Below are 27,121 nucleotides of genomic sequence, written 5' to 3' on the forward strand. Positions count from 1 at the left end.
ATAGTGTTTTCCATAAATTAAAAAAAAATGATGTATCCAAATAGAAAAATGACTTAGACCCCCAGCTGGGGGTGCTGGGGGTCGTCCCTGATTGGTGCCAAAACAATTTTTTTTTTTTTTGATTTCGGCCAATCACACGCTGCCACGTCATTGGGGGTGGCACTGGGGGTCGTCCGTACTGGAGGTCTGTAACATTGTTGATCCAAATATAGAGAAGATAATTTTTCTTCAACCCACTACTGTGCTGATTTTTTACGGATAAGAAAGTGGGGAAAGAATGGGTTTTGCTCTTCTACTTCAATTATATTTATTAAATATTTTTATATGTATATAATATATAATATATAATTTTTTATTTTTTTAATATAATAATATTAAAATATTACCTAACATTCATTTTTAATAATTTATTTATCATTTTATGTTTTTAAATCTCATTAATGTAATATATTATATTATTTTTTTATTTTTATTTTTATTTTCCAAATAGAATTGGTGTAATAGTCACGCACTTGCTTCAAATTATTATCTAGATGGGCTACGGACCGTTTCTTCTTTATTGGCCCAATCTATGACTGTCTCTTCTTAGTACTGTTTAAGCGGGCTAGGGTCCATATATTCTATTATTGACCCAATCCATAACCGTCTCTGCTTCAAACTTGCAATAGGTGTTTACCCTCCTAATTTGTTTGCTTTCTTGAAAATACCTGTCATACCAAAACAAAGACAATAAGAAGGAGAAAAGGCTAAGGTTTCTATTTCATACCTCAAGCTTGCTATTTCATAGATGGTTCTTCTTTCTTCACCTCTTCCCACTCTTCCATGAGTGGCTAGGTTCTTCATTTCTAGGGTTTTGATGAAACCCTAACTATGTAATTAGGTTTTCTCTTTACTTTTTGATTATGTAAAAGTTTGAACAAATTGTATGGTGTTTAAGAAGTTTCAAATATATATTTTCATTATCTCTTCAAGTATTCTGCTTTCTGTGATTATTGAATGTTTTTCATACAATGGTTTTCTATTATTTTATATTCAAGGTATGAGACAAACCATATTACGAGGGACGAATCGTGTCGCTACCCTAATTTAGAGTGAACGATTCGTACTACTTAAGATGGTTTGTGCCCGTTCATTGAACGTAATGATTTTCTTGATAAATGCTTCGAACTTGTAGTTGCGAAGTATTATTCCGTTCGAACCGTAACATAATTGAGTTTCAAATTGAAGCCTTATTTATGTGATTAGTGGTGGACTCATTATCCTAAGTTTTTTTCAAAAATCAATAATTCCAATTTTACTTATAATTGCTAGTTTAATCACTTTGTTTAATTTAATTATTATTAGTTTATGAATCCCTCAATCTTTTTATCAAAACTAATTTAGGAATTTAACAATTAAATTAGTTTAATTTCTCGTTTGTTCCTGTGGATCGATACCTAGACTTAACATTATTCTAAGGAATTTAGTACAGTTTAGTGTTTAATTTTGGTGTATGAAACGACCTATCAAATTTTGGCGCCATTGTTGAGGACTTCTGGCAAAATTAAGTAATTTAAAGTTACATTCTAATTTTAATTTTTAGTTTAGAATTTTATATTTTTGTGTTGCTAAGTGTGCAAAGTGTTTGCAATTTGAGCCATCACTGAAGTGCAAGCGAAGCGCAGCCAAGTTTTAAACAAAAAAACTGCAGCACCAAAGTGCTAAAAAAAGACATAAGCAAATACTCGCAAACAGAGCACCAAAATGCTAAAAAGAAAGAAAGACCTTAAGTGGATTGGAGACAACACTCTACACGTCAAGTATCCGCAAGACGAGTAAAGCGTTTTTGTTTAACTGCTGTGAGTATTTTCTCTTTTGGTATTGTGTTTTCATAACTTAGTGTACAGAGTCGGAACTTAGTGTGTGTGTGTGTGTGTGAGTAGTGTATGCACGAGGCGTCGTTCTTGTTGTCCTAAATTGTGGAATTTGGACCTTGAACTAAAAAGGACTCTTAGGAAACTTAGAGCCTCTTCCCAGGTTCCTAAGCTTGAATATCCATATCCATACCTCGAACCAATTGACATGGCCAATCCGAATGGCCTAAATGGGCCCAACCGGACTCTTAAGGATTACTTCACACCTACTGCATATACATCACCATCATGCATCCAGTTACCCAACACCACTGCTGCTCATTATGGGATTAAGTCCAGCACCATCCAAATGCTCCCATCATTCCATGGACTAGCTCATGATGACCCTTACAAACATCTGAATGAATTTCTAGAAAGGACTCTTAGGAAACTTAGAGCCTCTTTCCAGGTTCCTAAGCTTGAATATCCATATCCATACCTCGAACCAATTGACATGGCCAATCCGAATGGCCTAAATGGGCCCAACCGGACTCTTAAGGATTACTTCACACCTACTGCATATACATCACCATCATGCATCCAGTTACCCAACACCACTGCTGCTCATTATGAGATTAAGTCCAGCACCATCCAAATGCTGCCATCATTCCATGGACTAGCTCATGATGACCCTTACAAACATCTGCATGAATTTCTAGAAATTTGCTCTACAGTGAGGATCCAAAACTTCACCAATGAAGTCCTAATGTTGCGTTTGTTTCCATTTTCATTAAAGGACAAAGCCAAACACTGGCTAAACTCCTTAACTGCTAATTCTATTTCAACTTGGGACCAATTACAATAGAAGTTTTTAGAGAAGTACTTTCCTATTGGTAAGACCAACCAACTCAGGTGAGCCATCACCAATTTTGCTCAAATTGATGGCGAGCAATTTCATGAAACATGGGAAAGACTTTGTGACCTTCTCCAACAGTGTCCCCATCAGCAAGTGCCTGATTGACAACTTGTTCAAATCTTTTACTATGGCTTAACTGAGCCTCACCACCAAATGGTAGATTCTTCTTGTGGTGGGACATTTATGTCCAAAAATGACGCTGATGCATGACAACTATTTGAGAACTTAAGTGATAATTCCCTTCATCATGCCTCCGTAACCCGACAAGTCCAGCAACCAATAGTTGGAGCCTCGAAAAGAGTGGGCATTTATGAGGTAGGGCAAAACTTAAAGTTAGCCCAACACTATAACAAGTAAGGTCTTGAATGACGAATTTTTTTTTGTCTCCAAAGAACTAATTTCGTCACTATAGATATTTGTAAGGAAATATTTTCCTCATCGGTTTTGTCATTGAATGTTTGTCACTAAAAACCACCATGACGAAAAATAATTTCGTCACCAATAAAACAAAATTTTGTCACCAAAAATCCTCATTTTCATCACCAAATAGTTATTAAGTACCATATTTATAACTTTAGTTGACGAATAAATTTGTCACACTTGTTGATAATTGATGAGAAATAATTTCGTCACAGTAAGATGTAAAGATGACGACATTTTTCGTCTCCAAAAGTCATACATGGGTGACGAAATATATTTCGTGGCAAAAATATATATATGTGACAAGTTTTAGTCACCAAACAACAAAATCAACCAAATATTTCATATATAAGCTGGAATAAATTTTGTCACAAAAAATATTTATTAGCGACAAATAATCACTTTGTCATAATAATAAGTACAAATGATGAAAAAAATTCGTCACTGAACTAGTTCAATATTTTATATTTCAGTTTAAATTATTATTTCACAAATATTCCTACTCATATCTCAATAGCCTTTTAAATGTACTAAGAAATCCACTAGCTATTATACACCATTCCACAAAAAAATTTACTAAACAATTTATATTATAAATGAAAATATATCCATCAAACAAATTTAAAAATAATCCATTAAGTATAATAATAATAAAAAAAAACCATCATAGCAAATTCCAAAATGAACTAACGTTGAGTCCAAAAATAAATAAATAAATAACACTTGATCTTGATTTGCAACTAGAACTAAGTATCAGTTTAGGGAAAAAAAATTCAACATTTGATCTTCATTTGCAAGTATGCTTCCAAACATCATCAAAAACCAATCTGCAAAGAAAATAAATAAGGAAAACATTAATATATTATCAATTACATCTAAACACATATATAAATAATTTTATTTTATAAACCAATTTAGTAGAAATGCATATAACAATTCAAAACTTCAAAGAGTTGAGGTGATCCTTGATGATAAAGCAACATGGATAACATAAGATGCCAAAAGATTGCAAGAATATCATCTATCACTATCACTAATGGCAGAATATATATAATAGCTCCAAAATATAATGTAGCATCGAGGTACATTTGATTCACAACAATGGGCCGATGACTTCTTCAATGAAGTAAATTTGATCAGTGGAATTCAACACAAGAACCTTGTAAGACTTTTCGATTGTACCATTGAAGCCCCTCAATGCCTTCTTGTTTATGAATTTGTACCCAACAAAAGCCTTGATCAAATCCTCTTTGATAAGGAGTCATTGTGATTTTTTAGTTTTATTTATAAACATGCTCATGATTTTTTTGGCTCTTTGGTTTTTAATTTTGGCTAAAGATAAAATATTGAATTGTTTAAATTCTTGGCTTATTTTCATCTTTTTGCAATAAAATACCCATTTTTACATTTCTTTAGATATTTAGAAGAGCCCATGTATCATTAGATTTGTGTAATCGAACTCAATTGTGTAACTTGCATTGCTACACAAATTAAAGGATTACTGAATTCACTCATAATTGTAGTTACAGATGTATTCATATAATCATAGCACATAACAAACCAAGCAAACATGCTTTCCTTTTTCCATTCATCTACTTATATGTTTTAAGAGTTTCCAAAAAATTCTTAACTATTACTGTTTTTACTACCACCTTGTCTATATCAGATTAATCCTACTCCCTTATGGAGTTTCACATGACTATGACCTGAAACTTGTAACTTTTTTTTTTGGGCCATGCTCGAGCGAGATTTCTGACGCTCGAGCTGCGAGCCTTGCAAAACAGGGTTTGCTCGAGCATAGAGTTTGCCGCTTAGCCACTGTGCAAATCTGTGCAAAACTTTTGGGAGCTCGACTTTTACGCTCGAGCGACACTTTCCTCGCTCAAGCGGACAAGTCGAATTCTGGGTTTTCTAGAACTATGCTTGAAGCTCAAAACTCAATTCCAAAGGCCAATTTCATGCATAACTTACCCAAAACTTCAAAGAGATATATTTGAACATTAATACTTGAAGAATTACATTTCTTATACATGAATTTCATGAATTGACAAATCATCATTTTAAATTTCCATGCAAGCATGAACTTAACTTAACTCTCATCTATCATCATTAAAATATGGGTTTGAGTTCTATAGCTTCAAAATTATGCAATCAAGTTCCATAGTCCTATAATTCATGGATGCATGTCTAACTTATCCACTAATTCTACATGTTTAAGATGCTACAAGCTCAAATGTACATATTCATGGTAAAAGCTTACTTGCATGTCTATCAAACTTCAATTTCATCAATTTCAACTCAATTCTTGCTCTTGGTCACACATCATGCAAGAATTCATGTAATTATGGACTATTAAAAGAATTTGAGTTTATTTACTTACCTAGGAGCTCTAATCTTCCAATTCCTAGCTAGTTCTTGAGTTATCTTTCTCAATCTTCAAGCTCTTTGCCCAACTCTCAAATTTTGCCTTCATTCTCTCTCTAGAGTGCAACTTCAGCCAAGTATGAAAATGAGCTCAAAAGGATAAGCTTAATATAGACTAGCCTAATCAAACTTGATTAAGGCTAATTAACTTTGCTTACTTTAATTGATTTAATCCAATTAGTTCAGTTCGAATCAAATTTTTAATTAAATTTCACCACAGGCTCTAAAAATCATGCTAATCGTAAAAATACAGTCAATTTCAGTTTCTATCGCCTCTACGACCTTCAATTGAATTTTTATAGCAGAAAATCAAACAGATTTTCCTACTGTGAACAAATACAAAATGACAAACACAAATAATCATATAATTAGTACTCAAAATCATATCAAGCTCATAATTATAATCATAATTAAGATCATTAGCATAACACAAAGTTGGATTGTCACAGTGTAGCTTTCTGAGGGTTGAGTGTTGATGAGTTATCAATTAAGGGTTGAGTGATAAGAGGCTCTACAGGGAGGTGTACTAATCTTTATATCTATATCTGTTACAGTTGTAGGTACAGAAGGATGCTTACCAAGAATGAGGGATGTGAGTTCAAATATAGTGGGTTGAGTGCTGTGAGCCTGAAAATGTGTGTTATAGTAATGCTATTAACTCTTTATAATGGGGGTGTTTGGGAAGAAAAAAAAAAAGCCTAGTTTAGGCTAAAAATCACAAAAAGACAAAATAGGCTAAAATAGCTAATAAGACAAAATATCACATCAAACCCATAATCATTTCACTTTTTCTCTCACAAACATCACATCCAACCACAAAAAAATCCAATCATCTTCCCAAACACAAAAATTTTAGCCTAGTAAAATAGCCAAAAACTAAAATAGCTTACTAAAATAGCCACTTCCCAAACGAGGCCAATATTCTTGCAGGAATTTGGTGCAGGTACAGTGGCAAGAATCTGTTGTGTGGGTTGAGTGATGTTAGCCTTAAATTTTTGGATTTGTTTGTTTTGGTACTGAGTATATTTCCATGGAGGACTGTCTGTTTATTTCTGAGATGTATACACCTTGTGTGTTGAGTGATGTAGCTCCTAAATGTGTGAGATTCCCACTTACAGTCCAACATGTCCCTTTTAACATGGTGTTCATGCATGCTTTCCAATTGATCCTAGGTTGTCCTGATCTGTTATGGACTGATAGGCAAGTGAAGGGTAATAAAGGATCCTTCGGGCTGGAGATGACTAGTATAGGGTACATGAAGACCAGGCTGCAAGAGTGCGCCAGTCCAACTGTTACACCTCATACAGAATGTTCTTTGTCTTTTTATTTTATAATCTCTTTTGTTATATATCCTTTGGACATGAAGATGTTAAGACTTGTATATCTTGATCCTCACCTTGTGCCAGACATATTGATTGTGTTCCTTGAATCCATATATTCCTACGGTTTGTGTAGGGATTTTAAGATAGTTAGTTGTAGTGCTGCGTTACTACGGTTTGCTACAGTCTTACTGTTGCTGCACCCTCTAATTGGATTTGGTGGAGCTGAATTTTGCATGGTATTACAGGTGCTGAATATTACGGTGGGTTATAGGTGCTAGAGATGCTGGTTATGGCCGTTTGTTGAGTGCCACTGTTTTTGTTGGTTTTGTACAGGGGTGGCTGTTAAGTTTTGTTAGGTCCTGTTCACAGCCCCCAACTTCCATGGATGGGGCTTATGAATAGGACTTTGTGTTAGATAATGTCTCAATGGGACCACATAATTAAATGTGGTGTTATCATTTATAAGAAGCCTACAATTTAAGTGATTCAATTTAGTTAATAGGCTTAAGGGTATATGTGTTATGGACCTAATGTGTAGATACTAGTTGTATAATTTCTATTTCTATGAGGGGCAGAAATAGAAATTAAAACATATTGGTTAAAGTTGGTTTTCATTCCTTTTGAACTTCCACAACCTTTCAGTTTTGAAAACCAATAAATAGAAATTAAAACCAATAATGGTTAAAGTTGGTTTTCATTCCTTTTGAACTTCCACAACCTTTCAGTTTTGAAAACCAATTACAACCTTTAAAAGGTTATGGTCCCTATTCTTTCTCAGGTGGAAATAAGAACACTGCCATTTTTTTCCTAAATCCTCTCAAGGAGAAACATAAGGCACCAAAGGGGAAAGGATTAGAAGGCAATAACATAATCAATAACAAAGAGTTCATTGATAATCACGCTTCCGTTTAACCGTTCATCAATGGATTCAGGTATGTCATTTTGTCTTGATTTCTTGATAATACACATGGTAAATGATCCAAAGTGTAAGGTTTATGTTCTGAAATTTATGTTAACACTTTGTCCCTTCTGCCACTCCCTTGATCTATATATGTAGGTGTTTTGTTGGTTGCTCTGTATAGTCTCTGGTATGGCCTGGGGTATTCCTTTTGTAATCTTGTATTTTTTTGCATTTTTATTTATGACTTATTCACCCAAAAACAGAAAAAGACTCAAATTATAAGCTGCAAGCAGCGGTTCGACATCATATTGGAAATAATAGAGGGGCTTGCATATCTCCATGAAAGTTCTCAAGTGAAAATTATCCACAGAGATATCAAAAGCTGGGTTACAGAGACATCAAAAGCTAGCAAATAATTGCTCCAAATAATAGCTCTATCCATGTCAATACAAATTGTGTACACAATGACTCTAGCTTAAAAACCAGAAGTTCCTTTCTACATGGCAAGGTCCTATTAATCACATCACTAATTTAGAGCAACTCCAACATTGCCTAGCAAAAATACACAAAAAAGTAAACACATAGTTTTGTCTCTACTTTGGTTAGTGTGTATTTTAACTAGGGTCATGCTAAGTAAGAATTTTGATAATGAATCTATTTTCATTAAATACATCTTGAAACTTGTTAAATCTTAGTTAATAAGTAGTCAAACTGTTGTGTTTTAACTAGTATATACTAACCAACATGAGAAAAATAAAAAGAAAAAACAAGCAAGACTTACCAAAAGGCGATGTACGAGTTCATGGGATACGTCCTTCTCTAAATTGTCTTTTAAAACCTTGCTTCTTAAGAAACTCCATGATGCTTGATGTCATCTCAAAATGCTCGATGTCATCTCAAAATGCTCGTTAATCGACTCATTCATCTTTCTTATTTCTTTATTTTGTGCTTGAACTTCCTCTTTTTATGCTTGAATTTCATGTTTTTGTGCTGTAATTTCCTCTTTTTGTGACTGAATTTCCTCATTTTGCTTTTGTATTTCCATCTCTAGACGCCTCACATAGTCACTGTCAGTCGAAACACTGGTAGCCCTGACAGAGAAGGAACGCCTCAACCCAAGTCATTTAACATATCCCAACCTTGGCTTGAGCACCTTCACAGATAGCTCCTCCGGAGTAATTGGAACCACACCAAGTTGGGAGCAATGTTTAGCTTCGATCTTTATCATATCAATAATGTTTGAGACCACTAAAAGTGGTGCTCTAAAAACACCACTAGTGATGTGGCAGTGGACGGGACCCACTGCTTGTGTCTTGTGTTTTTTTTTTTTTTTGGTTAAAGTGCTTGCCAACTCATTAGTGGTGCTTTAGAGCACCACTTTTAGTGGGATGTATCATTACCCTTATCATATTATCCCGTCATTTAAAAAATATATATATAGAAAAATGATAAAGATACAATAAAAATTGCAATCATCCTAATACAAAAGGTAAATATACATACATAATTCTTTTCGCACTTCAGAGAAATCCACTGCTTTGTGACATCATTAAAGTGTGTAGATTTGTAAACACATGGTAACTCTGGCAGTTGGCCCCCATTTGCGATTGTCTGATTTTTTTTGTTCTTCAACTAGTAAGTTAAATAAGAATGATGGCAGTATAATCATCTTTAAAAAAAAAAAAAAAAAATTAAAGAAGACGCACCGCCTCGTGTACCCTAATTGGGAGAGATTTTGACCCACATCTATGCTTCGTCTTCAATTGATTTCTATTGTCAATGTTAGCTTTTGATTGCTTCTACAAGGAGTAAGTTCCAATAGAAAAATATATATATTAAGAAGACAAGGTAATTGTCAACAATAAATAAACATAAGAAAAGCTTATTAGCCAATTGATATCATGCCACTTCTTGTCAATCAAGTTTTTCCATTTCTCGAGGTCACATTCAAGAGGTGGGCGGCTTCTAGCATACTCATCTCCCTTAACACTTTTAAGGTTCAGGTATTTTATTTGTAGTCTGTAAGTGTGGGTGCTCAAGCTCTGTCCACACTTTGTTGCCACTGCTTTGCTAACATTCGTGGATTCACCTTCCATGTCAAATTGATCCTAGCAACAGCCACAAATATTGTAAGTCATACTTAATTATATTACATAAATTCAATCAATTATGTAAAAATTTTACCTTTAGACGCTGAAACATAGGTGCCGTACCTTCTTCATTGACATGTTTCCACCTGTGAATGCTAAAGTCTGGCAAGTGTGTTCGGACCTCAACACCAATTTTGGATACTAATTGAGAGGCATGATCCCCTACTGGCGCACAATACTCTTGTGGTATGGGAACTTTGAGCTTTCCATCGTTCTCAGCCATTGCTTGAACCTTGAACCCGTGTGTTAAGCCACGAAGGTGTCTACTAGGCACTGTTTTAAAGACATAACATTGACTGATAGTAATTAATTAAAGCAAAATAATAAACGCAATATAAGTAACTTTTTTTTTTAATAAGTCATAAAATAAAATGATAACATATAGAGATATACAAGGGACATTCCCCAGGCCTTACAACACCAAACAAAAAAAAACTAGAGCTATAAAAGAGAAACAAAACCAAACAGATAAACTAAACTAAATAAACTATAAAGAGAATCATCCTAAAATAAACCACACAAAAGAATGTTCATTTGCCATATGAGGGAAAAAGGGCTATGAACATTCAATAGACTAGCCAAAAACAATACAAAATACACTTGCACAACTCTCAAGAGAGAAAAAACAAGCAAAACTAGAGAATAAACCCAAGAAAATCCCTGCACAAACAACACTAGCACCAACCACACAGGCACAACTGCGGCTTTCTTCCCTGCTCTCAAGTTAATGCTTTTCCTTTCTCAAGTTTTTTTTTTCTCTTTTTCACAATTATATTTTCTATTCCATTTTCTTGTTTCTTCACTCTTTCCTATCTCTACAGCTTCTTCGTTCTTCTCTGTTTCTACCAATTTCTTCCCTACTCGTTGTTTCTGTTCAGTCTCTTCTATATAGCTACTGCTTTGTTCTGCAATTGCTGCAGCTGCTGATTCTTTTCCCTACTGCTATTGCTTTCTTTTCAGTAGTCTTCTTCTCTGTTTCTCCAATACAACACTAGTCTCATTTTCTGTTTTTGTTAGTAGTTCAGCTACTCTCACCACAACTTCAGTACCTTGGGTGCTTCCATCAGTGGTGATAGATCCATAAATTGCATAATTTTTTGGGCTCAAGGTTGGCTGTGATAACCCCAGTGAAGACCCTCCTTTACATTTTCCCTTACCTACCTTTCCAATACTTTAATAACCTCGTGTCCTGCACCTAAATATGTACTTTTCCCTTTCTACTTACAGTGTCTAGCAGGAATATTATGTAGTAATGAATCACCTTTTTTTATCACCTTTGATCCTCAACAAAGAAAATTGTGTTTGGGTCTTTTTTTTTTTTTTTCACTTTTCCCTCCACAAATCTAAGATCCAAACACAACCTAAGGGTAAAGTAGAAACAAAGGAGACCAGTGAAGAGAAAACAACAGTAGTAGTGAAAACAAGCAGTAGCTCCAATTCATGCGTGAGGCTAAAAATATTATTTTACTAGCAAATGTGAGTTTGTTCTTCTCATATATTGTAGCAAATTAAAGGATCCAAGTATCTAAATTGCGTACGAGTGTCGGACACATATCCCACGCCCTTACCCGTATCATATTCGGTGGACATGGATACTGTAGGGGAAATAGAAGAGTCCATTTAACACAGATCTTAACTAGATACAACATTCATGGGTTGTTTGACCTTCATTTTTCCTTTTCATTTGACTTGACAAATCCATAATCCAAACATAAACAAAATGTGTGATCTTTTATGAAAACTCAGACTTCAGTTTTAGTTGACAAGAGCTTTTATGTGGGGAAAGAATATCATACATATAGTCCCACAGCAGGAATGGGTGACCAACCGTAAAATTTTCTTTCAGCGTGACCAAAATAGCCTTTGCCCACTGAAAAGCTGTACAAAAAGGGCCTAGATGGCCCCAATAAAGCATGGGAACCATAAGTGTTCCTTTAAGACAGATGTGAACCATAACTTGACTCTAGCCCCAACAGGATCCTAGCAAGCGGGAACCAGAAGAAAAAGTGGATGGAAACCATTGCCCCTACAGAGACTTGAACCCAAAGTCACTTGTTCACCAAACATAGTGAAAGTGAATTCCTGCCTGCTAGGCTACCACTCTTGGTACCTAAAACAGAAAAAGGAATCCTATTGACAAGGCAATAACAATTTTAGTTTTGAATTGCCCTGTTAACATCCAACAATTCCTGGACAATAAGCTTTATCTAAACTCAACAAGCATTGATCTCATTCACCAAACAATTGTCAAATAAGCCAATCTTGAAAAAATGTTCACAGTTCAAATTTAAAAGGTTGTCAAAACAAATGTGAGAAGCCATCCAAAATAAAATCAAAACATCTTTAAAAGCAACTATGTAAGATCCTAGACATGATATTTTTGTTTAAAATTGAACAGTCTTGATAGTTTAAAAAATTAAATAATTGTTAGTCAGGAATTGTAACACAAGTAAATAAGTAAACATTTTGATAGAAGGTAATATGTATGTATGTATGAACAAAACAAAACTTACAAGAATTAAACTAGGGTATACCCCAACACATTTTACAACAAAAAAAAAAGAAAAAAAAAGAAAAGAAAATCAAATCCTATGAAACAAACTGCTTGAAAATTTTTGCACCATAGAATTATATTAAAACAGAGAATTTCTTTAGCTTAGTAAAATTTAGCATCTTATCGACACTAGATTGGGGGGCTGCCTCCCTCGGTGCCTCTATATCGACATCAAGTGGCTATAAGTGTTGGGTCTCTACATTGTCGTGCAAATCCTCATTCGGAGCAACAATTGCCTCGTGCGAAGGTTGAAAAGATGCTTGCACCAATCGTTTTGGTGGCATTGGTAAGCCCTAAAAAAAATAATACAAAGGCATAAACAATAAATACATAAAAATAGACAAGTAAAGATATGTATATGGAAACATAAAGATAGTATTAACAAAGCATCATTAACGAATATATAGCTACGAGACATAATAACAAAAATTCAATATCATACATATAGTACCTTATCGTCAACACTTTCAAAGGACTCAACATCAATATCATCCTCATGATTTGACGGTATGTAGTCATTATCATCTACCTCAACCCTAATGTTCTTTCCCTTCTGATTAACACGATTGAGCTGAGTAGAACCCATCAAAGAAGCTGCTATACGCTTCAATTGTAGAGCATCCATTTTCTTATTATTCTTCTTGATTGTCTTATATCTTTCCATTTTTGTACGCTATTCACTTCTGTTTCGCTAGAAAACCTAGTTTGATCCATTGTTCCTCTCCCTTGGCCATTTTGGTAACTAAAAAGCATAAATTAATATAAAACATAAAAAATAAAAAAGAATATTTACTTGAAGAGGCACGACAAAATATAGCATAACCATGTAATGCATTAAAAACATATGTCCATATAGAAACCTAAACAAAACAAAAACTACATATCATAATCCATATCAGGATCCATATCATCATCAAGTATGCCAAGTTCTTCATTTTCTTCGTCATCTCTACCATCTCTGTTTGTTTTATTCGGAATAACCTCAGCTTCAATATCATCCCTATGAAATTGAATAATATCTTCAATGTTGATCGGGACAACTAAGTTAATGTTTTCTTGTTGGAATGCATCATTAAATTTTGGTTGATCCGGTGGTTCTCCATTACCAACCTCTGGTACATCAAACACACCCCTATGTTGGACCTGTTGCACGACTTGCCAAGGTTGCCCCCATTTGGTGTCATTTAGGTAGAACATTTGTTTAGCTTTACTAGGCAAAATAAAAGGGTCAGATTAATACCATTGACTTGTGACATTGATGCTTGTGCAATATGTGTCAGCTCTTACTGTTCTACTTCTACCAGTGTTACCGGTGTTGTACCATTCACATCGAAACAAAACAACTTTATTTTGACACATGTACTCGAATTCCCAAATATTCCACAAGTGACCATAGAATTCATGCATCTCTCCTTTGTTCCCTTCAGAAAGCACACCACTATTTTGACTCTTACGACGATTGTCTACTTCCGTGGTATGGAATCTTACACCATTGATTATACAACCTGAGTACTCTTTCACTAGCAAATTAGGACCATTCACTAATGGCCACAATTCTTCGGTTGCTTCTGGTGCCTCATCAACTCTCAATCTATTTATCTACATCCGCATGCAATGTGCAACACTTGAATTATGTTAGTAATGTTTGTATTTCATACAAGACTAATAGTGTTTGGGCAATTGTGATTATTAAAAATGACTTACATATTCTTTGAACCACTTTGGAAATTCCTTCTGTTGTATCTGAGTTTTATCTTGTCCAGTGGAAATTTGAAACAAATTCTTGTGTTCCCTACTCAAATAGTTTTGGTTAATTAGTGCAATACTACTATTATTAATGACTAATAACATGAAAAATGTTAAAATATATATAATTATAAGAAACACGTACTGAAGATACTTCTCTATCTCAGCGCTATTGTATAATAAGAACCAATGAGCAAATATCACTAACTTTTTGTGACATCTCAACATGCTTTCTAATTTTGGCCAATAGGACGAGCAGTTTCGGTGAATATTGTCAAACCTTGACGACGGAATCCATAATCTTCATTTCGTGCATCTCGATTATGCATGGTTTCAATCCCTTCAAGATATATTGAGCAAAAAATAATACACTCCTTGACAATGTGAGCCTCTGCAATAGAACCTTCTGGTTGAGCTCGGTTGGTGACAAACTTTTTTAAAGCTCCGAGAAACCTTGAAGAGATAACCAATTAGGAGTAAGGTTAGGCACACAACATAATCTGTACCTTTCATTTGAAAAGTACAATTTTAGAAATTACCTTTCAATTGGGTACATCCACCGATATTGCACAGGTCCTCCGAGAATAGCCTTACGTAGCAAGTGAATGGCCAAATGAACCATTACATCGAAGAAGGCTGGAGGAAAGATCTTTTCAAACTTACATAATATGAGTCCTATGTGTTCCTCTAATTTCTCCATTTCACTTCGTTTCAGTGTCTTTGAGCATAGATCTTGGAAGAAGCTACCTAACTCAAAAAGTGTTGTGCTGATCTCTTTATCCACATAACCACGCATCCCAATAGGAAGAATCCGTTGTATAAGTACATGGTAGTCGTGGCTTTTCAATCCTGTTAATCTACCATTTTTTTGCATTCACTGATCTCGAAATGTTTGTCGCGTACCTATCTGGATACTTGACTGATTTCAAGAATTCAAAGAAACCCTCTATCTTTTTAGGGGTCAGTGAGAAGCTGGCTCGAGGCTTGAGATATGATTCATCGGGATTTTTTGTTAGCCACAATTCTTTTCTTATATTCATATCTTCCAAATCCATTCGTGCCTTATCTGTATCCTTGTTCTTTCCATCAATTCCCAACATAGTTCCAAAAACATTTTCACTAAAGTTTTTCTCCACATGCATGACATTAATGTTGTGTCGAAGCCTTATTTTCTTCCAATAAGGTAGTTCATACAAGATGCTTACTTTTGTCCAATTTAGGTTTTGACGAGGCCTTTTCCTGTTGCTTGGATGCTTTCCATATGTGACCCCCGTCACCCTGTCTAATTGTTCTTCAATCTTTTTTATCGGTATCACCAAAGATCTCTTCTGTTTTTCATGCTTGCCATTATATGCTCTACTCTTTCGCCTTTCTGGGTGGTCATCAGGCAAGTAGCATCGATGGTTACTGTACGCAGTCTTACTTCTTAAAGATTCAAAATATGATTCATCACTGCAAGTGTAACAGGAGTAATAACCTTTTGTTCTCCATCCAGGCATGTCACCAAATGCAGGCCAATCATGAATCGTCCACAACAAAGTTGTACGCATGCAAAAAGGCTCACCAGTTGAGGCATCATAGGTTAATGTACCATTTTTTCACAATTCATTCAATTCATCCACTAAAGGTCTCATGTAGACATCAATATCAATTCTTGGTTGTGATTCACCAGGAATAAGTAATGACAACATGAAAAATGGGTCCTTCATAACCAACCACAGTGGCAAGTTGTATGGAATGAGTATGTCAAGCCACTAACTATATGAGTTATTCATATTTTCAAAAGGGTTGAACCCCACAACAGCCAACCCTAGCCTCACATTTCGAGTCTCCAAGGCAAATTCAAGATGTTGTGAATCGAGTTCCTTCCACTCATCACTATGTGCAGGGTGCCTCAATACACCGTCATCTAGACATTTTTCCTTGAACCACTTCATATCCTCAGCTCTCTTCCTTGACATGTATAACCTTTTCAATCTCGATGTTGACGGGAGGTATCGAAGGACCTTATGAGAGATCTTCTTACCTCTACCATGATTTGTCTTGTATCTGGAAACCTTACAATTTGGACATTTATCCAGTGTTGCATTCCCCTTCCAAAAGAGCACACAATCGTTTACACAAGCATCAATGAGCTCGTATGACAAACCCAATTCGTATAGTATTTTTTTAGCTTCGTAAGTTGATTTTGGAACCAAATTATCCTTCGATAAAAGTTTTGTTAAAAACTCTAGCATCATGTCAACTGACTTATTACTCAAATGGTATGTTACTTTCATATTAAGTATCTCGATGACAAACTTTAACAAAGTGTAATTTGTGCAACCTGGGTACACCTCACATTTGGCATCATTCAATAATTTATCAAAAGTGCGAACCTCCTCCTCTTGGGTTGTATTAGTTGATTCCCCTCTTATTCGATCTTCCACTAATGCATCAATACCTCACAAAACCTCATTGCCCTCAACAGGTATATCATGATGATGAGCCTAATTTGATTCACGGGGTTCCTCATGCACGTACCAGATAGTGTAAGTTGGAATAATCCCATGTTGCAGCAAATGAATTGAACAATTTGAAAATTTTGACGAACAACATTCACACACTTGCGACAAGGGTACCAAATTTTACCATCTCGATCGATAATTACCATTGCAAAACGAAGAAAAGATATTACCTCATCATAATATGCCTGACTTATCCTTCCATCAACTGTGCTACCTAGTGCAATCCAACTCTTGTCCATGTCTGACTATGCCGAGTTAATTAAAATTAGGTGAATAGGACAAATTTTATATATAAAAAAATAAAAAATAAATATTTTAATTTAAAAAAAAAAGTTGAAGTTCAATGATTATACCGAGTTATATAAATGACTAAATCACACGAGGAAATAGACAAAGCAATTTGGCATAAATAGCAGAAGTATTCAAAACCAAAACAGAACCCAGATTAAAAATATGGAAAACTCTTCTCAAATGAAAACCATGAATGCAACCAATTACAAATAAATCCACTATTAATCACGTTAACAGGAAAAAAAAAAAAAAAAAAACAAAGACGATAAATGCAATGTAATTTCTAAAACATAAAACAGTTCATCCATATTAAATCCAAACCATAGGAGGAGTCACAACAATTTATCCTTATTACTACATTAATTGAGAGGAAACTTCCAATGAACAATGACAAAACTACTTTTCAAATATGACACCAACCAACTAAGGTTGTACTAAAAACTACTACTACTGTTCCCTCAAACTTCAACAAATAAATGGTTACATATGATAGCATTGTATTGCACATGTATATATATATATATATATATCTGTTTTAGATTTTTTAAAAAAACATTGAACAATTAGATTTATAGGGTAATAAACTATTGTGGCCATAAAATCTCTTCTTCACCTTCTTTTCCATATTCCTTCTTTTTTAGCTTTTTTTCATACTTCATTGCAACTTGCAAGTATATTATCATAAAGAATCTACAATACTAGAGTTTGTTCTAAACTTCGGTAGACTCAAGTTTAAGCCCAGACTTACCAATTTAGTAATTTGAAAACCAACATGTCGCAAAAAGTTAAATTACAGAATCAATTTTTTTTGTTCCTTCTTATTTAAGAATAAGCATATGGATGGAATAATGTTTGAATGGGAAAGATTTGGATGCTTACCTCCGTCTAGATATATCGAGTTATAGTGCACCTCAGCCCAAAAACTCAAGAAAATAACTGCAGAAAAAAATATACACATTTACATATATATATATATATATATAAAGTGTCCCTTGTTTAATTAATGCAAAATGAGAAAAAATTAAACAAAAAAGAAACAAGCCATTTTTTAAGGGAGAAATTCAAAAAAGTGGTGTAAACAAAATAATTTCAAAATAATGAAAGTGCAAGTGATTCATGCATAAATTTATGCAATAAAAACTTGTATTGTCATCATTTTGAAATTATTTTTTCTACCCTCCACTTTTTTGAAATTCCCCCACCCTCTTTTTAAATGCATCTGTGATTCATTGAAGCAACTAAACCTTGAAAAACATATTAACTAAGAGCATAATAAGATAATATCCCTGAAACTAAATTAACTTGTCATAAACAGTAAACAACTTGAAAAATAAGCAACCTCAAATAGGTAAACTAAAAAGCCCCCCCCAGATAAGAGTATAATATGAAAATAGAAGAGTAAAACAATCATTTTCCTAACTAGACCATGCAAACATATTGGAGGGAACCATTGATTATTAGCTTCTGCCAGTTATAGTGATGGAGTAATTGGAGATCCTCTTTTTTGTTTTAAGTAGGAGTAATTGGATATCTATAAAGCATAGGTACTCCGAAAAACAGCGGTGTTCATTATGATTAGAATGTTATTTATTACTCATTCGGATGTTTATTACTTAGTTATAACATTACACCAAACAGATTTTTTATTATGGTTCGTTTGGTAATTGGTGTTTAGTTATGATCATTGTGGCCATTTGATTATGACTAAAACTAGTATGATACAAAATAATATTTACATGATACATTTTGACAATATAGATGAAATCTTTTTTAGTGCAAGTTTGATACAAAGAAGACTTGCACCAAATACAAGAATGAATTTGCATCACACATAAAAAACTTGCACCTCATGAAAATAAAATTATTTCTCTATTATTCCATTTAAAAGCAAATTCCCAAAAAAATTATTAGATGTCTCAGGTGTAAGTGGTGCCCTGACCCCAACCAATCACAAACTGCGATATCTCTCTTTTGTTTCATCAATAGACTCATCCTATCCACCAATCACATTCAATTTGGCACACCGCATGCCATGCCACAGGAACATCAAATAACTTCTCCATTGCGAGGTAACTGGCTGCAGAATATTCCTTTACAGCTATAACTAGGACAAAGGAGAAGGGCTTCAGAGGACTTGTGTTAGATCTCTAAAGCTTCATTACAGCAAAGGGACCAAACCAAACCAACAGATACACAGAAACATTACAGCACCAAACAAATATAGAGTATCTGTTGGCAAGGGACCAACAGATACACAGAAACATTATAGCAGAGCTAGCAAATAGATATAGAGTCAGCAGAGCTACCAAAAGACATTATAGCACCAAACAGATACAGAGTTAGCAGATTTGCACCACAGGTTCATAAGAATCTTTTGCAACTAAAACCGATCCACTAGTGTAACAAAGCCACAACTAAAGCAGGTGTTGCCCAAGACAACAAAATAGCAAAACAGCAACCACAACAGACTCCAAAAGGCCATCCAAAACACCAAAACAGCAACCACAACAGATCACAGCAGATAACACCAGACTTCAAAATAAGACAGCAATAGATAGACCAAATCACAGTAGATAACAAAGCAGATAACAGCAGACCATACTCACCAAATGGTGGCCGGCCAAGGTACGAAACCAACTAGCAACTTGGTGGTCTTAAATATGTGAGAGGTTTTGGTTCCCATATTAGCTTAGCAATGAACTAGGACCCTTGTGTAAGTCCTTACTTTTATTGGACTATCCAGTTATATTCATTTTTTCAATTGAAAAAACCTCTCAAACTTAGTATGGGTTGAAGAGCTTGGCTATTGGCTCCGTTGTGTTTAACATGATTTGTATGGGGTGAAATAATAAGGATATTTCAAGGAATTGAGGAGCCTTCTATAGATTGAAGACCTCTTTCTTGGCTATCCTGTATAATTAGAATTCAAGGAGGGTGCTCCCAAGCATTATAGCTAGAAAGAAGTGTATAGCCTTATTTTGATTGATTTTATAGGTTGCTCGCTCTTTTGAGTATATGGTGGTTCTAGACAAGGCTTACATTTTTCCTTTTTATTTTTTATTTTTTATTTTTATATGGGTAACATCCCCTTTTAATGTTTTTCTCAATAAAATTTTACTTATTAGAGAGTAAAAGAAAGAAGAAAGAAGAAGAAATCATTACCAGATCAACCCAAATAGGTTGGCACCAAAAAACCTATCCTATCATATGCTAAGTACCCCCAAAGAAAGCAACAACCAAGAAAGAAAACAAAGACAACAGATCAGTAATACCTCACTCCCTTATATAGTCCAGACATACACAGACACAGATAACAAATCATTCAACAAAGAGACAGAGCAGTAAAGAGACAAAGTAGCACAGAACAAATCAGCAATGCAACACAGAACAGATCAGCAAACTCCGGCTATTAGCAGCAACTGGCAGTAGTAGGCAAGAATATTATCAGTATCAACAAACTAGCAGCAGCTATAGTAGTAGACAAGAATAGAATGCAATCCCGCTTCAGCATGTAGCAGTAGCTCTATAGCAGTAGTTGCCAAACAATAGACTCCATATCTGCAGCAGCAACTAGGTTGACTCCTAACTAATTGTCAAAGTCAAAATGCCTTTGTCAAAATTGTTTTTTGATTTTGTTACTCGCAAGAAAAAGAAGAAAAAAAGAGAAAAAATAAATCATATTTTGACTATATCACTTGATGACTTGCTACTTTGCATAGCCAATTTCTACATCACTATTTTCCAACTAAAGATCAACCGAACCATTCCTCTCTTATTGATATGGTTATAAATATTTTTATTTTTTATTGTTTTGAAGATGGATAAATTGTGATTATTGGGATAATTTAACTTTTGTAAGTATAATTTTTAGCACTTTTGATTTTATAAAATTTGTAGAATTTTTTAGAATTTTAAAATTTCTAGCTGTAAGTTTTGATTAATGGAAGCAGTGAACACCAGTAGAGAAAAACAATTGGTTTTTAGAAAAAATAATTGTTATGGAAAAGAATAATTTTGTTGTTTTCTCTGAGGACTTGATACTACATACATAAGAAATGTTAGTTTTAACAAGTCATCCTTCCCCTTGTGGGTACTTGTTCAAAATCACCCCCAATTCTAGTCAAAATTTGAAATTAGTTTTGGACACTTACAATCTCTTTGTTATTAATCTTCACAAGTACAATCTCTTTGTTACCCCCTCTACGCCTTTCAGCATGCACGAGTTCCTTTCTCAACATCTTGGTATACCACTAGCTCTGATAACTTTGGGATGTATTTAGAGATGAATTTTGATATATAAGCAAAATGAAGGATCTCATTGAAATGGTGAGATCCAAATGCCATGGTTGGATGTCTTTCTTCTTAATAAAGCAAGAAGAATCACTCTCATCAAGTTAGTTTTGGTCCCTTTAATTGATTTACTATCTGTCCATTTATCCTTTTTCCAAATATGTTTGTAGCAAAATCTCTTCCGTTCTATTTAACTTCTTGTGGGCAGGCAATGCGGACAAAAGATCAATTCTCTGGCTTAGTTAAGAAGTACGTTGCAAACCCACAACAAAATGGGGACTTGGATTAAGAGACCTATCTCTCTTTATTTAACCCTCTTGGCCAAACAAAGTTGTTTGTCTACAAAAAGATGGGAAATAAGTGGGGCAAACCTAGAAACTTTAGGCCTTAAACCAGGGTAAAGATTTAACTCAGTAAAACCTTATGTCCAATCCCAGAATAGATTCTACTACTCATAACTCATAATCCTATTAAGAAGATGCAAACAGACCATTTGAGAATAATCATTAGCGTTAGCCCAGTGGTTAGAGCACTAGATCATGGGTTTCGACTTCGTTCCGAAAAACAAACAAAAAAAGAAAAGAAATAAGAAAAAAGAAAAAGAAAAAACATTTGAGGCAATAGATCATCAGGTCATGTTGAGCACTTAATGGTAAATAAGCTTTCTAACAAAGTAATCATCATCTATACAACTAAACCTACTGTCAGGAGAAGAGTAAAACATCAACCTCTAAATCCAATATCTGCTTTCAAGGAAAGAAATATTTACAATGCAAGAACCCCACAAAGATATTACTCAATGTGAACCCCATTCAAGATGTCACAAATGATATTACTCATGTTGATAATGATTATCCATAAAAAATCAAACATGAGTCCACAAGTTTGTTCTCCATCAATGCCATTTAATACAGCTTAAATTATTCACTACAGGAATCTATATAAACACAACATGCTAAATTAATAATCAGCATAATATAGGTTGAATGAAGCACAACCAGCCTAATTTCATACAAAGCACCATTACTCTTCTACATATACACACAAGCACATACACATACACAAGTAAAATCACTTTCTAATAGCTATTAAGAAATTGTACAACTGTAAACTTTGTCAGCACTGATCGCTCAATAAAGAAAACCATTCCAAATTTATTTACCAAATCAACAATAAAGCCAGATTATAAGAAACAAAAATTGTGAAGATTAAAAACCCATAAATTTTTTGAAACAACTCAATTAAATTGATGCAATACAAGAAAAAAATAGAGAAAAAAGAACCTGGGTTTGATGCAGAGAGTAGAGCCTTGTTTATACAAGAAGGCCAACGGTAGTGTAGGCGTTGAAGGTGCAGTAGCGATGACAAAGAGGTATGGCGTGCGTCTGTTTTGATAGAGAGAGAGAGAGAAAAAAAAAAAGAGGCAAAACAAAAATAAATTATCCCATGTAGTTTTTTTTTTTTTGGATTCAAAATTACCCTATTGAGTTGATAAACAAAAAAGAGGGAAAACAAAAATTAATACCCTATTTTAAGAGGGAGAGATGATAAACAAAAAAAGGAGTAAAAAAATATTATAATATCTTCTTCTTCTTTTTTTTGTCATTGACGCTCAACATATCAAAATTTTCCACCAAAATTGGTGCCAACATTATTTCCTCACCCAAAGATCTCAAAAATATTAAAAATAATTGGTGACGAAAATATATTCCTCATAAATAATTTTATGATCAGTGACAAATTGTATTCTCACCAAAAGTCCCAAAATTTTGGCGTCATCCAAAAATATTAGCAAGAAAATTTTTAGTGACGAAACTTAAATTTTCCTCACCTAAAAAAAAGTATTTATTGACGAAAATAAATTTCGTCACCCATTATTTTTATTTTTTTATTATATGTGCCAAAATTTATAAATTCCTCACGAATTATTCTTATTTAGTGATGAAATTTATTTTTTTCACTAGTTTTCGTCACCATATGTTACTTTTGTTGTAGTGACAGGTAGAGACATTGTCCCACAAGATGGACTAATTATTATCTTTGGGACATGGCCCTACACAGCAAGATCAACCTCAATTTTACGAGGCATGTGCTATTTGTGCGAGCCTTACTCATGACTTGAGTGAATGCCCTTCAGCATCACAATTTCCGAAATTAGTTTGAGAGCATGTGAATGCGGCTCAAGGATTCTCCAACCCAAGTAATGACCCATATTCCAATACATATAATCTAAGATGGAGAAATCACCCTAATTTTTCATGGAGACCTCTTTCACAAGGCACTTCTTACAATCCTCCACCACCAAGGCAGAGTTTTAATAATTTTTCCAACCAATCTTCTTACTGACCACCACAACCTTGCCGACCACCACAACCTTACCGGCAACCACAACCCCCGCATGTTTCGCAAGGCAACTCGGCCTTTGAGACTCAGGTGTTAGAAGTTCTTTCAGAACTTAAGGGGTTAGCACCAGTAGTTCACTCCCATACTCACTCCATTGCCAAGCTAGAGGCCCAATTGGGTCAAATGGCTAATAACATGAATATGAGAGATGGGGGAAAATTACCGAGTCAAACTGTGGCCAACCTTAAGGGTCAATATGGGTTGGGTGAGAATGGAAAGCACCATGAGCAGGTGCAAGTGGTGATTACCTTGAGAAGTGAGAGGGAGCTAGAGCCTCGGTCAGTTGCGTCTGATGCAACTAAGGCTAAGAAGGGTGATTGCAGTGGTTAACCTAAAGAGAGCAAGGAGGAAGGAAAGACACCTAAGGGGGATGACTTAGTCCCTAGTACTTCACATGAGCCTAAGGCACCCTTTCTTCAATGCCTTAATACACTGTCCCCTTTTAATAAGAAGGCGGTATCCATGGAAGCAATGATGGAGATCTTTAAACAAGTAAAAATCAACCTCCCCTTGTTGGAGGAGATTAAGCAAGTACCCTCCTATGCCAAATTTCTGAAGGACCTTTGTACGCAAAAGTGTAAATGTAGGACACACGTGTCCCAAAAGGTCATACTCACGGAGCAAGTAAGCTTCATCTTATTGAGTGACACACCCTCTAAGCTTAAAGACCCGGGTGCCCCAATCATTGCATGCATTATAGGGGACCATTTCATTGATAGGGCCTTATTAAATTTAGGGGCTAGTGTCAATTTGTTGTCGTACTTTGTGTACGAGGAATTCGGGCTTAGCGAGTTGAAGCCCACTACTGTTACTCTCCAGTTGGCTGACCAGTCCCTCAAGGTGCCACGTGGCATGATTGAGGATATGCTAGTAAAGGTCGATAGGTTTTATCTTCCTGTTGACTTATTGATTTTAGATATGGAACCAGTAGCCAGCTCTAAGAAACTAATCCTAGTGATCTTAGGTTGACCTTTCTTGGCAACGACTAATGTATGTATAAATTGTCATACTGGGGTTATGGATGTTTAATTTGGAAATATGCAAATGAAACTCAATGTTTTCCAAACATCCCAACAACCCCATGAAAGAGATGAGTGTTTATTTGTGGATGTTGTGGATGGGATTATGGAGGAGGCTTTAGCCTCCATTTTTGTAGAAGACCCTTTAGAGGCTTGTTTAGCTCATTTTGGGTTTGAAAATTTTGATATTGATGGGTCAGTGGAGGAGGTGAATGCCTTACTTAATTCTTCTTCTACACTGGATTTTCCTCCGTGGAAAGCCCGATTTGAGCCCCTTCATCCTCTATCTAGGGAACTTGTCACACCATCTCTAGTCACACCACCTACACTTGAGTTGCAGCCACTTCCGACCACACTCAAGTATGCATTTTTAGGGCCAGAGGATACTTTACCTGTCATCATTGCATCTGACTTAACTGCAGAGTAGGAAAGTCAATTAATGAGTGTTCTTGTGGCACATCAGAGTGCTATAAGGTGGTCGGTGGCTGATTTGAAAGGGATTGATCCCTCCGTGTGCATGCATCATATACATCTAAAGAAGGACACTAAACCTTCTCGGGAAATGCAACGGAGACTCAATCGCAACATGAAAGAGGTTGTGAAAAAAGAGATTTTGAAATTGTTAGATGCAGGTATTATATACCCCATCTCAGATAGCAAGTGGGTAAGTCCCACACAAGTGTTGCCCAAGAAATCGGGCATCACTGTTGTAGAGAATGAGAAAAGAGAGTTGGTCCCCACACAAACCACTACTGGGTGGCGAGTGTGTATTGATTATAGGAGATTAAATTCCATTACTAGAAATGACCATTTTCCTTTGCCATTTATTGATCAATTTCTTAAGAGGTTAGCGGGGAAGGGTTTTTATTGTTCTCTTGATGGTTACTCAGGGTATAATCAAGTCCCAGTGTACCTCGCTGACCAAGAACAGACCACGTTCACTTGCCCTTTTGACACTTTTGTTTACAGGCGCATGTCCTTTGGGCTTTGTAATTGTGGCGCCCCAAATTTTTGAAACATCAAGGGAAATTAAATAAAAAAAAATAACTTAATAAATAAAAAAATTGACATCTTAATAGGACATTCTAACTCTCGTACATAACCAAAGGTTCAAATAATATTAAATAAAAACTTAAAATTATCCAAATACAACATCAAATGAAATTATAAAGTCCTTAATATCTAATACATAAGATAATAAAAGTTATTTGGCTCTAGTCATGGTTTCAAGTCAGCCAAGGCTCTACGTTAGCGTCAACTCCATTTCAGCTTCAATTATTTCTTCGCCAAAAGCTGGCATAAAACACCAGGGCAACAAAAATATATGCCATGAGTTTTGCAACACAGTAAGAAAATATAACCAACCTATCATTCTTTTTAAGAGAAAAAATAAAGAGATTATAAACATGAGATAATAATATAATTATAAACATAAATTACAACCATTAAAATAATTTCAATAATTTTAATAAATTAAGTAACACTCGAAATCTCACCGAAAAGATTTAACTTACCAACCACCAAGCATGGCAACGGTTAATTTGAAACACTCCATTGGTCAAATATTCAAGTGTTACCAACTGTAACTACTAAGGATGCCCACGTTCGGAGTTATATACCCAAGTAGTGGCATCCATGGTCTGCCCTAAGGAAACGGTCTGCTAGGGGGATGTAACCTCCCTGTGTGCACCTGCACATCCACCCTTATTCCAAAACCAAATACCGAAAGAGTTCAAATAAGTCCTGTGCCATCTCAGGGTTTCACAACACAATTTATGTGAGAATTCTCAAAACCAAGGCTCACCCTGAACAATCGGTATTAACCGTTAAACCTTAATTTCGTACACTCTTTAAAACTAAGACTCACCCTGAACAACTGGTATTAACCATCAATTGTTAACTTTGTATATACCGATAATCATTTTAGTCAATTTTGATATTAATCACAAATAATTCTAATTTTTAATTACAAATAATGTTATACCAACTCATTAAAATTCCCAACATAAAATATTGCATATGTCACACAATAATAAATAATTGTACAAAATTTGAATAAACAATTTATTTAAACCATGGTATGAAATAATAATTTAGATACCAATAAATCATAATTACACACATGCATGGATTTTTAATCTATAAGATTACACTAGCACAATATTAAATATTTAGTCCAAATAAACAATTGAAGAGATAATTTTTAATTCCTCCTTAATCTGCCAGAATTTTCAGAATGCATATTTCGCAATTAAAATTATAAATAAATTACTTATGCAAATCTAAAATTCATATAAATCTATAGAATACTCAATAAACATGTTATGATCATTTTTCAGAAAGCAT

The 27,121-nt window shown here is 34.8% G+C and overlaps 1 protein-coding gene and 1 long non-coding RNA gene across 33 annotated transcripts; both read right to left on the reverse strand.

Moving 5' to 3' along the window:
* Positions 1 to 3,727: 3,727 nt before the first annotated feature.
* On the reverse strand, positions 3,728 to 5,687 carry LOC145797389 (uncharacterized). The gene is made up of 2 exons (XR_014338876.1): positions 5,549 to 5,687; positions 3,728 to 3,995 (listed from the first exon to the last, which is right to left on the reverse strand). It is a non-coding gene; the product is annotated as an uncharacterized LOC145797389 (long non-coding RNA).
* A 3,638-nt stretch (positions 5,688 to 9,325) lies between these two features.
* Positions 9,326 to 22,881, reverse strand: LOC145797390 (uncharacterized). 32 transcript variants are annotated; one of them, XR_014338882.1, is made up of 9 exons: positions 22,637 to 22,787; positions 17,943 to 17,999; positions 14,474 to 17,017; positions 14,224 to 14,311; positions 12,971 to 14,143; positions 12,720 to 12,812; positions 10,000 to 10,238; positions 9,522 to 9,923; positions 9,326 to 9,426 (listed from the first exon to the last, which is right to left on the reverse strand). XR_014338882.1 is itself a non-coding variant. In XM_082884412.1 (9 exons), the coding sequence occupies exons 3-6, from the start codon at positions 15,137 to 15,139 to the stop codon at positions 14,119 to 14,121; spliced, it is 621 nt and encodes a 206-aa protein (XP_082740538.1). In that variant the 5' UTR covers positions 15,140 to 17,013; positions 17,943 to 17,999; positions 22,637 to 22,790; the 3' UTR covers positions 9,589 to 9,923; positions 10,000 to 10,238; positions 12,720 to 12,812; positions 12,971 to 14,118. The 32 variants fall into 32 exon arrangements, 8 of the variants coding, with proteins under 8 accessions (XP_082740538.1, XP_082740537.1, XP_082740541.1 ...); XM_082884412.1 differs by lacking the exon at positions 9,326 to 9,426 and having other exon boundaries at positions 9,589 to 9,923; positions 14,546 to 14,718; positions 14,805 to 17,013; positions 22,637 to 22,790; XM_082884411.1 differs by lacking the exon at positions 9,326 to 9,426 and having other exon boundaries at positions 9,589 to 9,923; positions 14,546 to 14,718; positions 14,805 to 17,017; positions 22,637 to 22,790.
* Between the last annotated feature and the right edge of the window lie 4,240 nt (positions 22,882 to 27,121).

The sequence above is a fragment of the Camellia sinensis genome, chromosome 8 (genome assembly GCF_055761805.1).
Source record: "Camellia sinensis isolate YWXY chromosome 8, ASM5576180v1, whole genome shotgun sequence".
Lineage (NCBI taxonomy): Eukaryota > Viridiplantae > Streptophyta > Magnoliopsida > Ericales > Theaceae > Camellia > Camellia sinensis.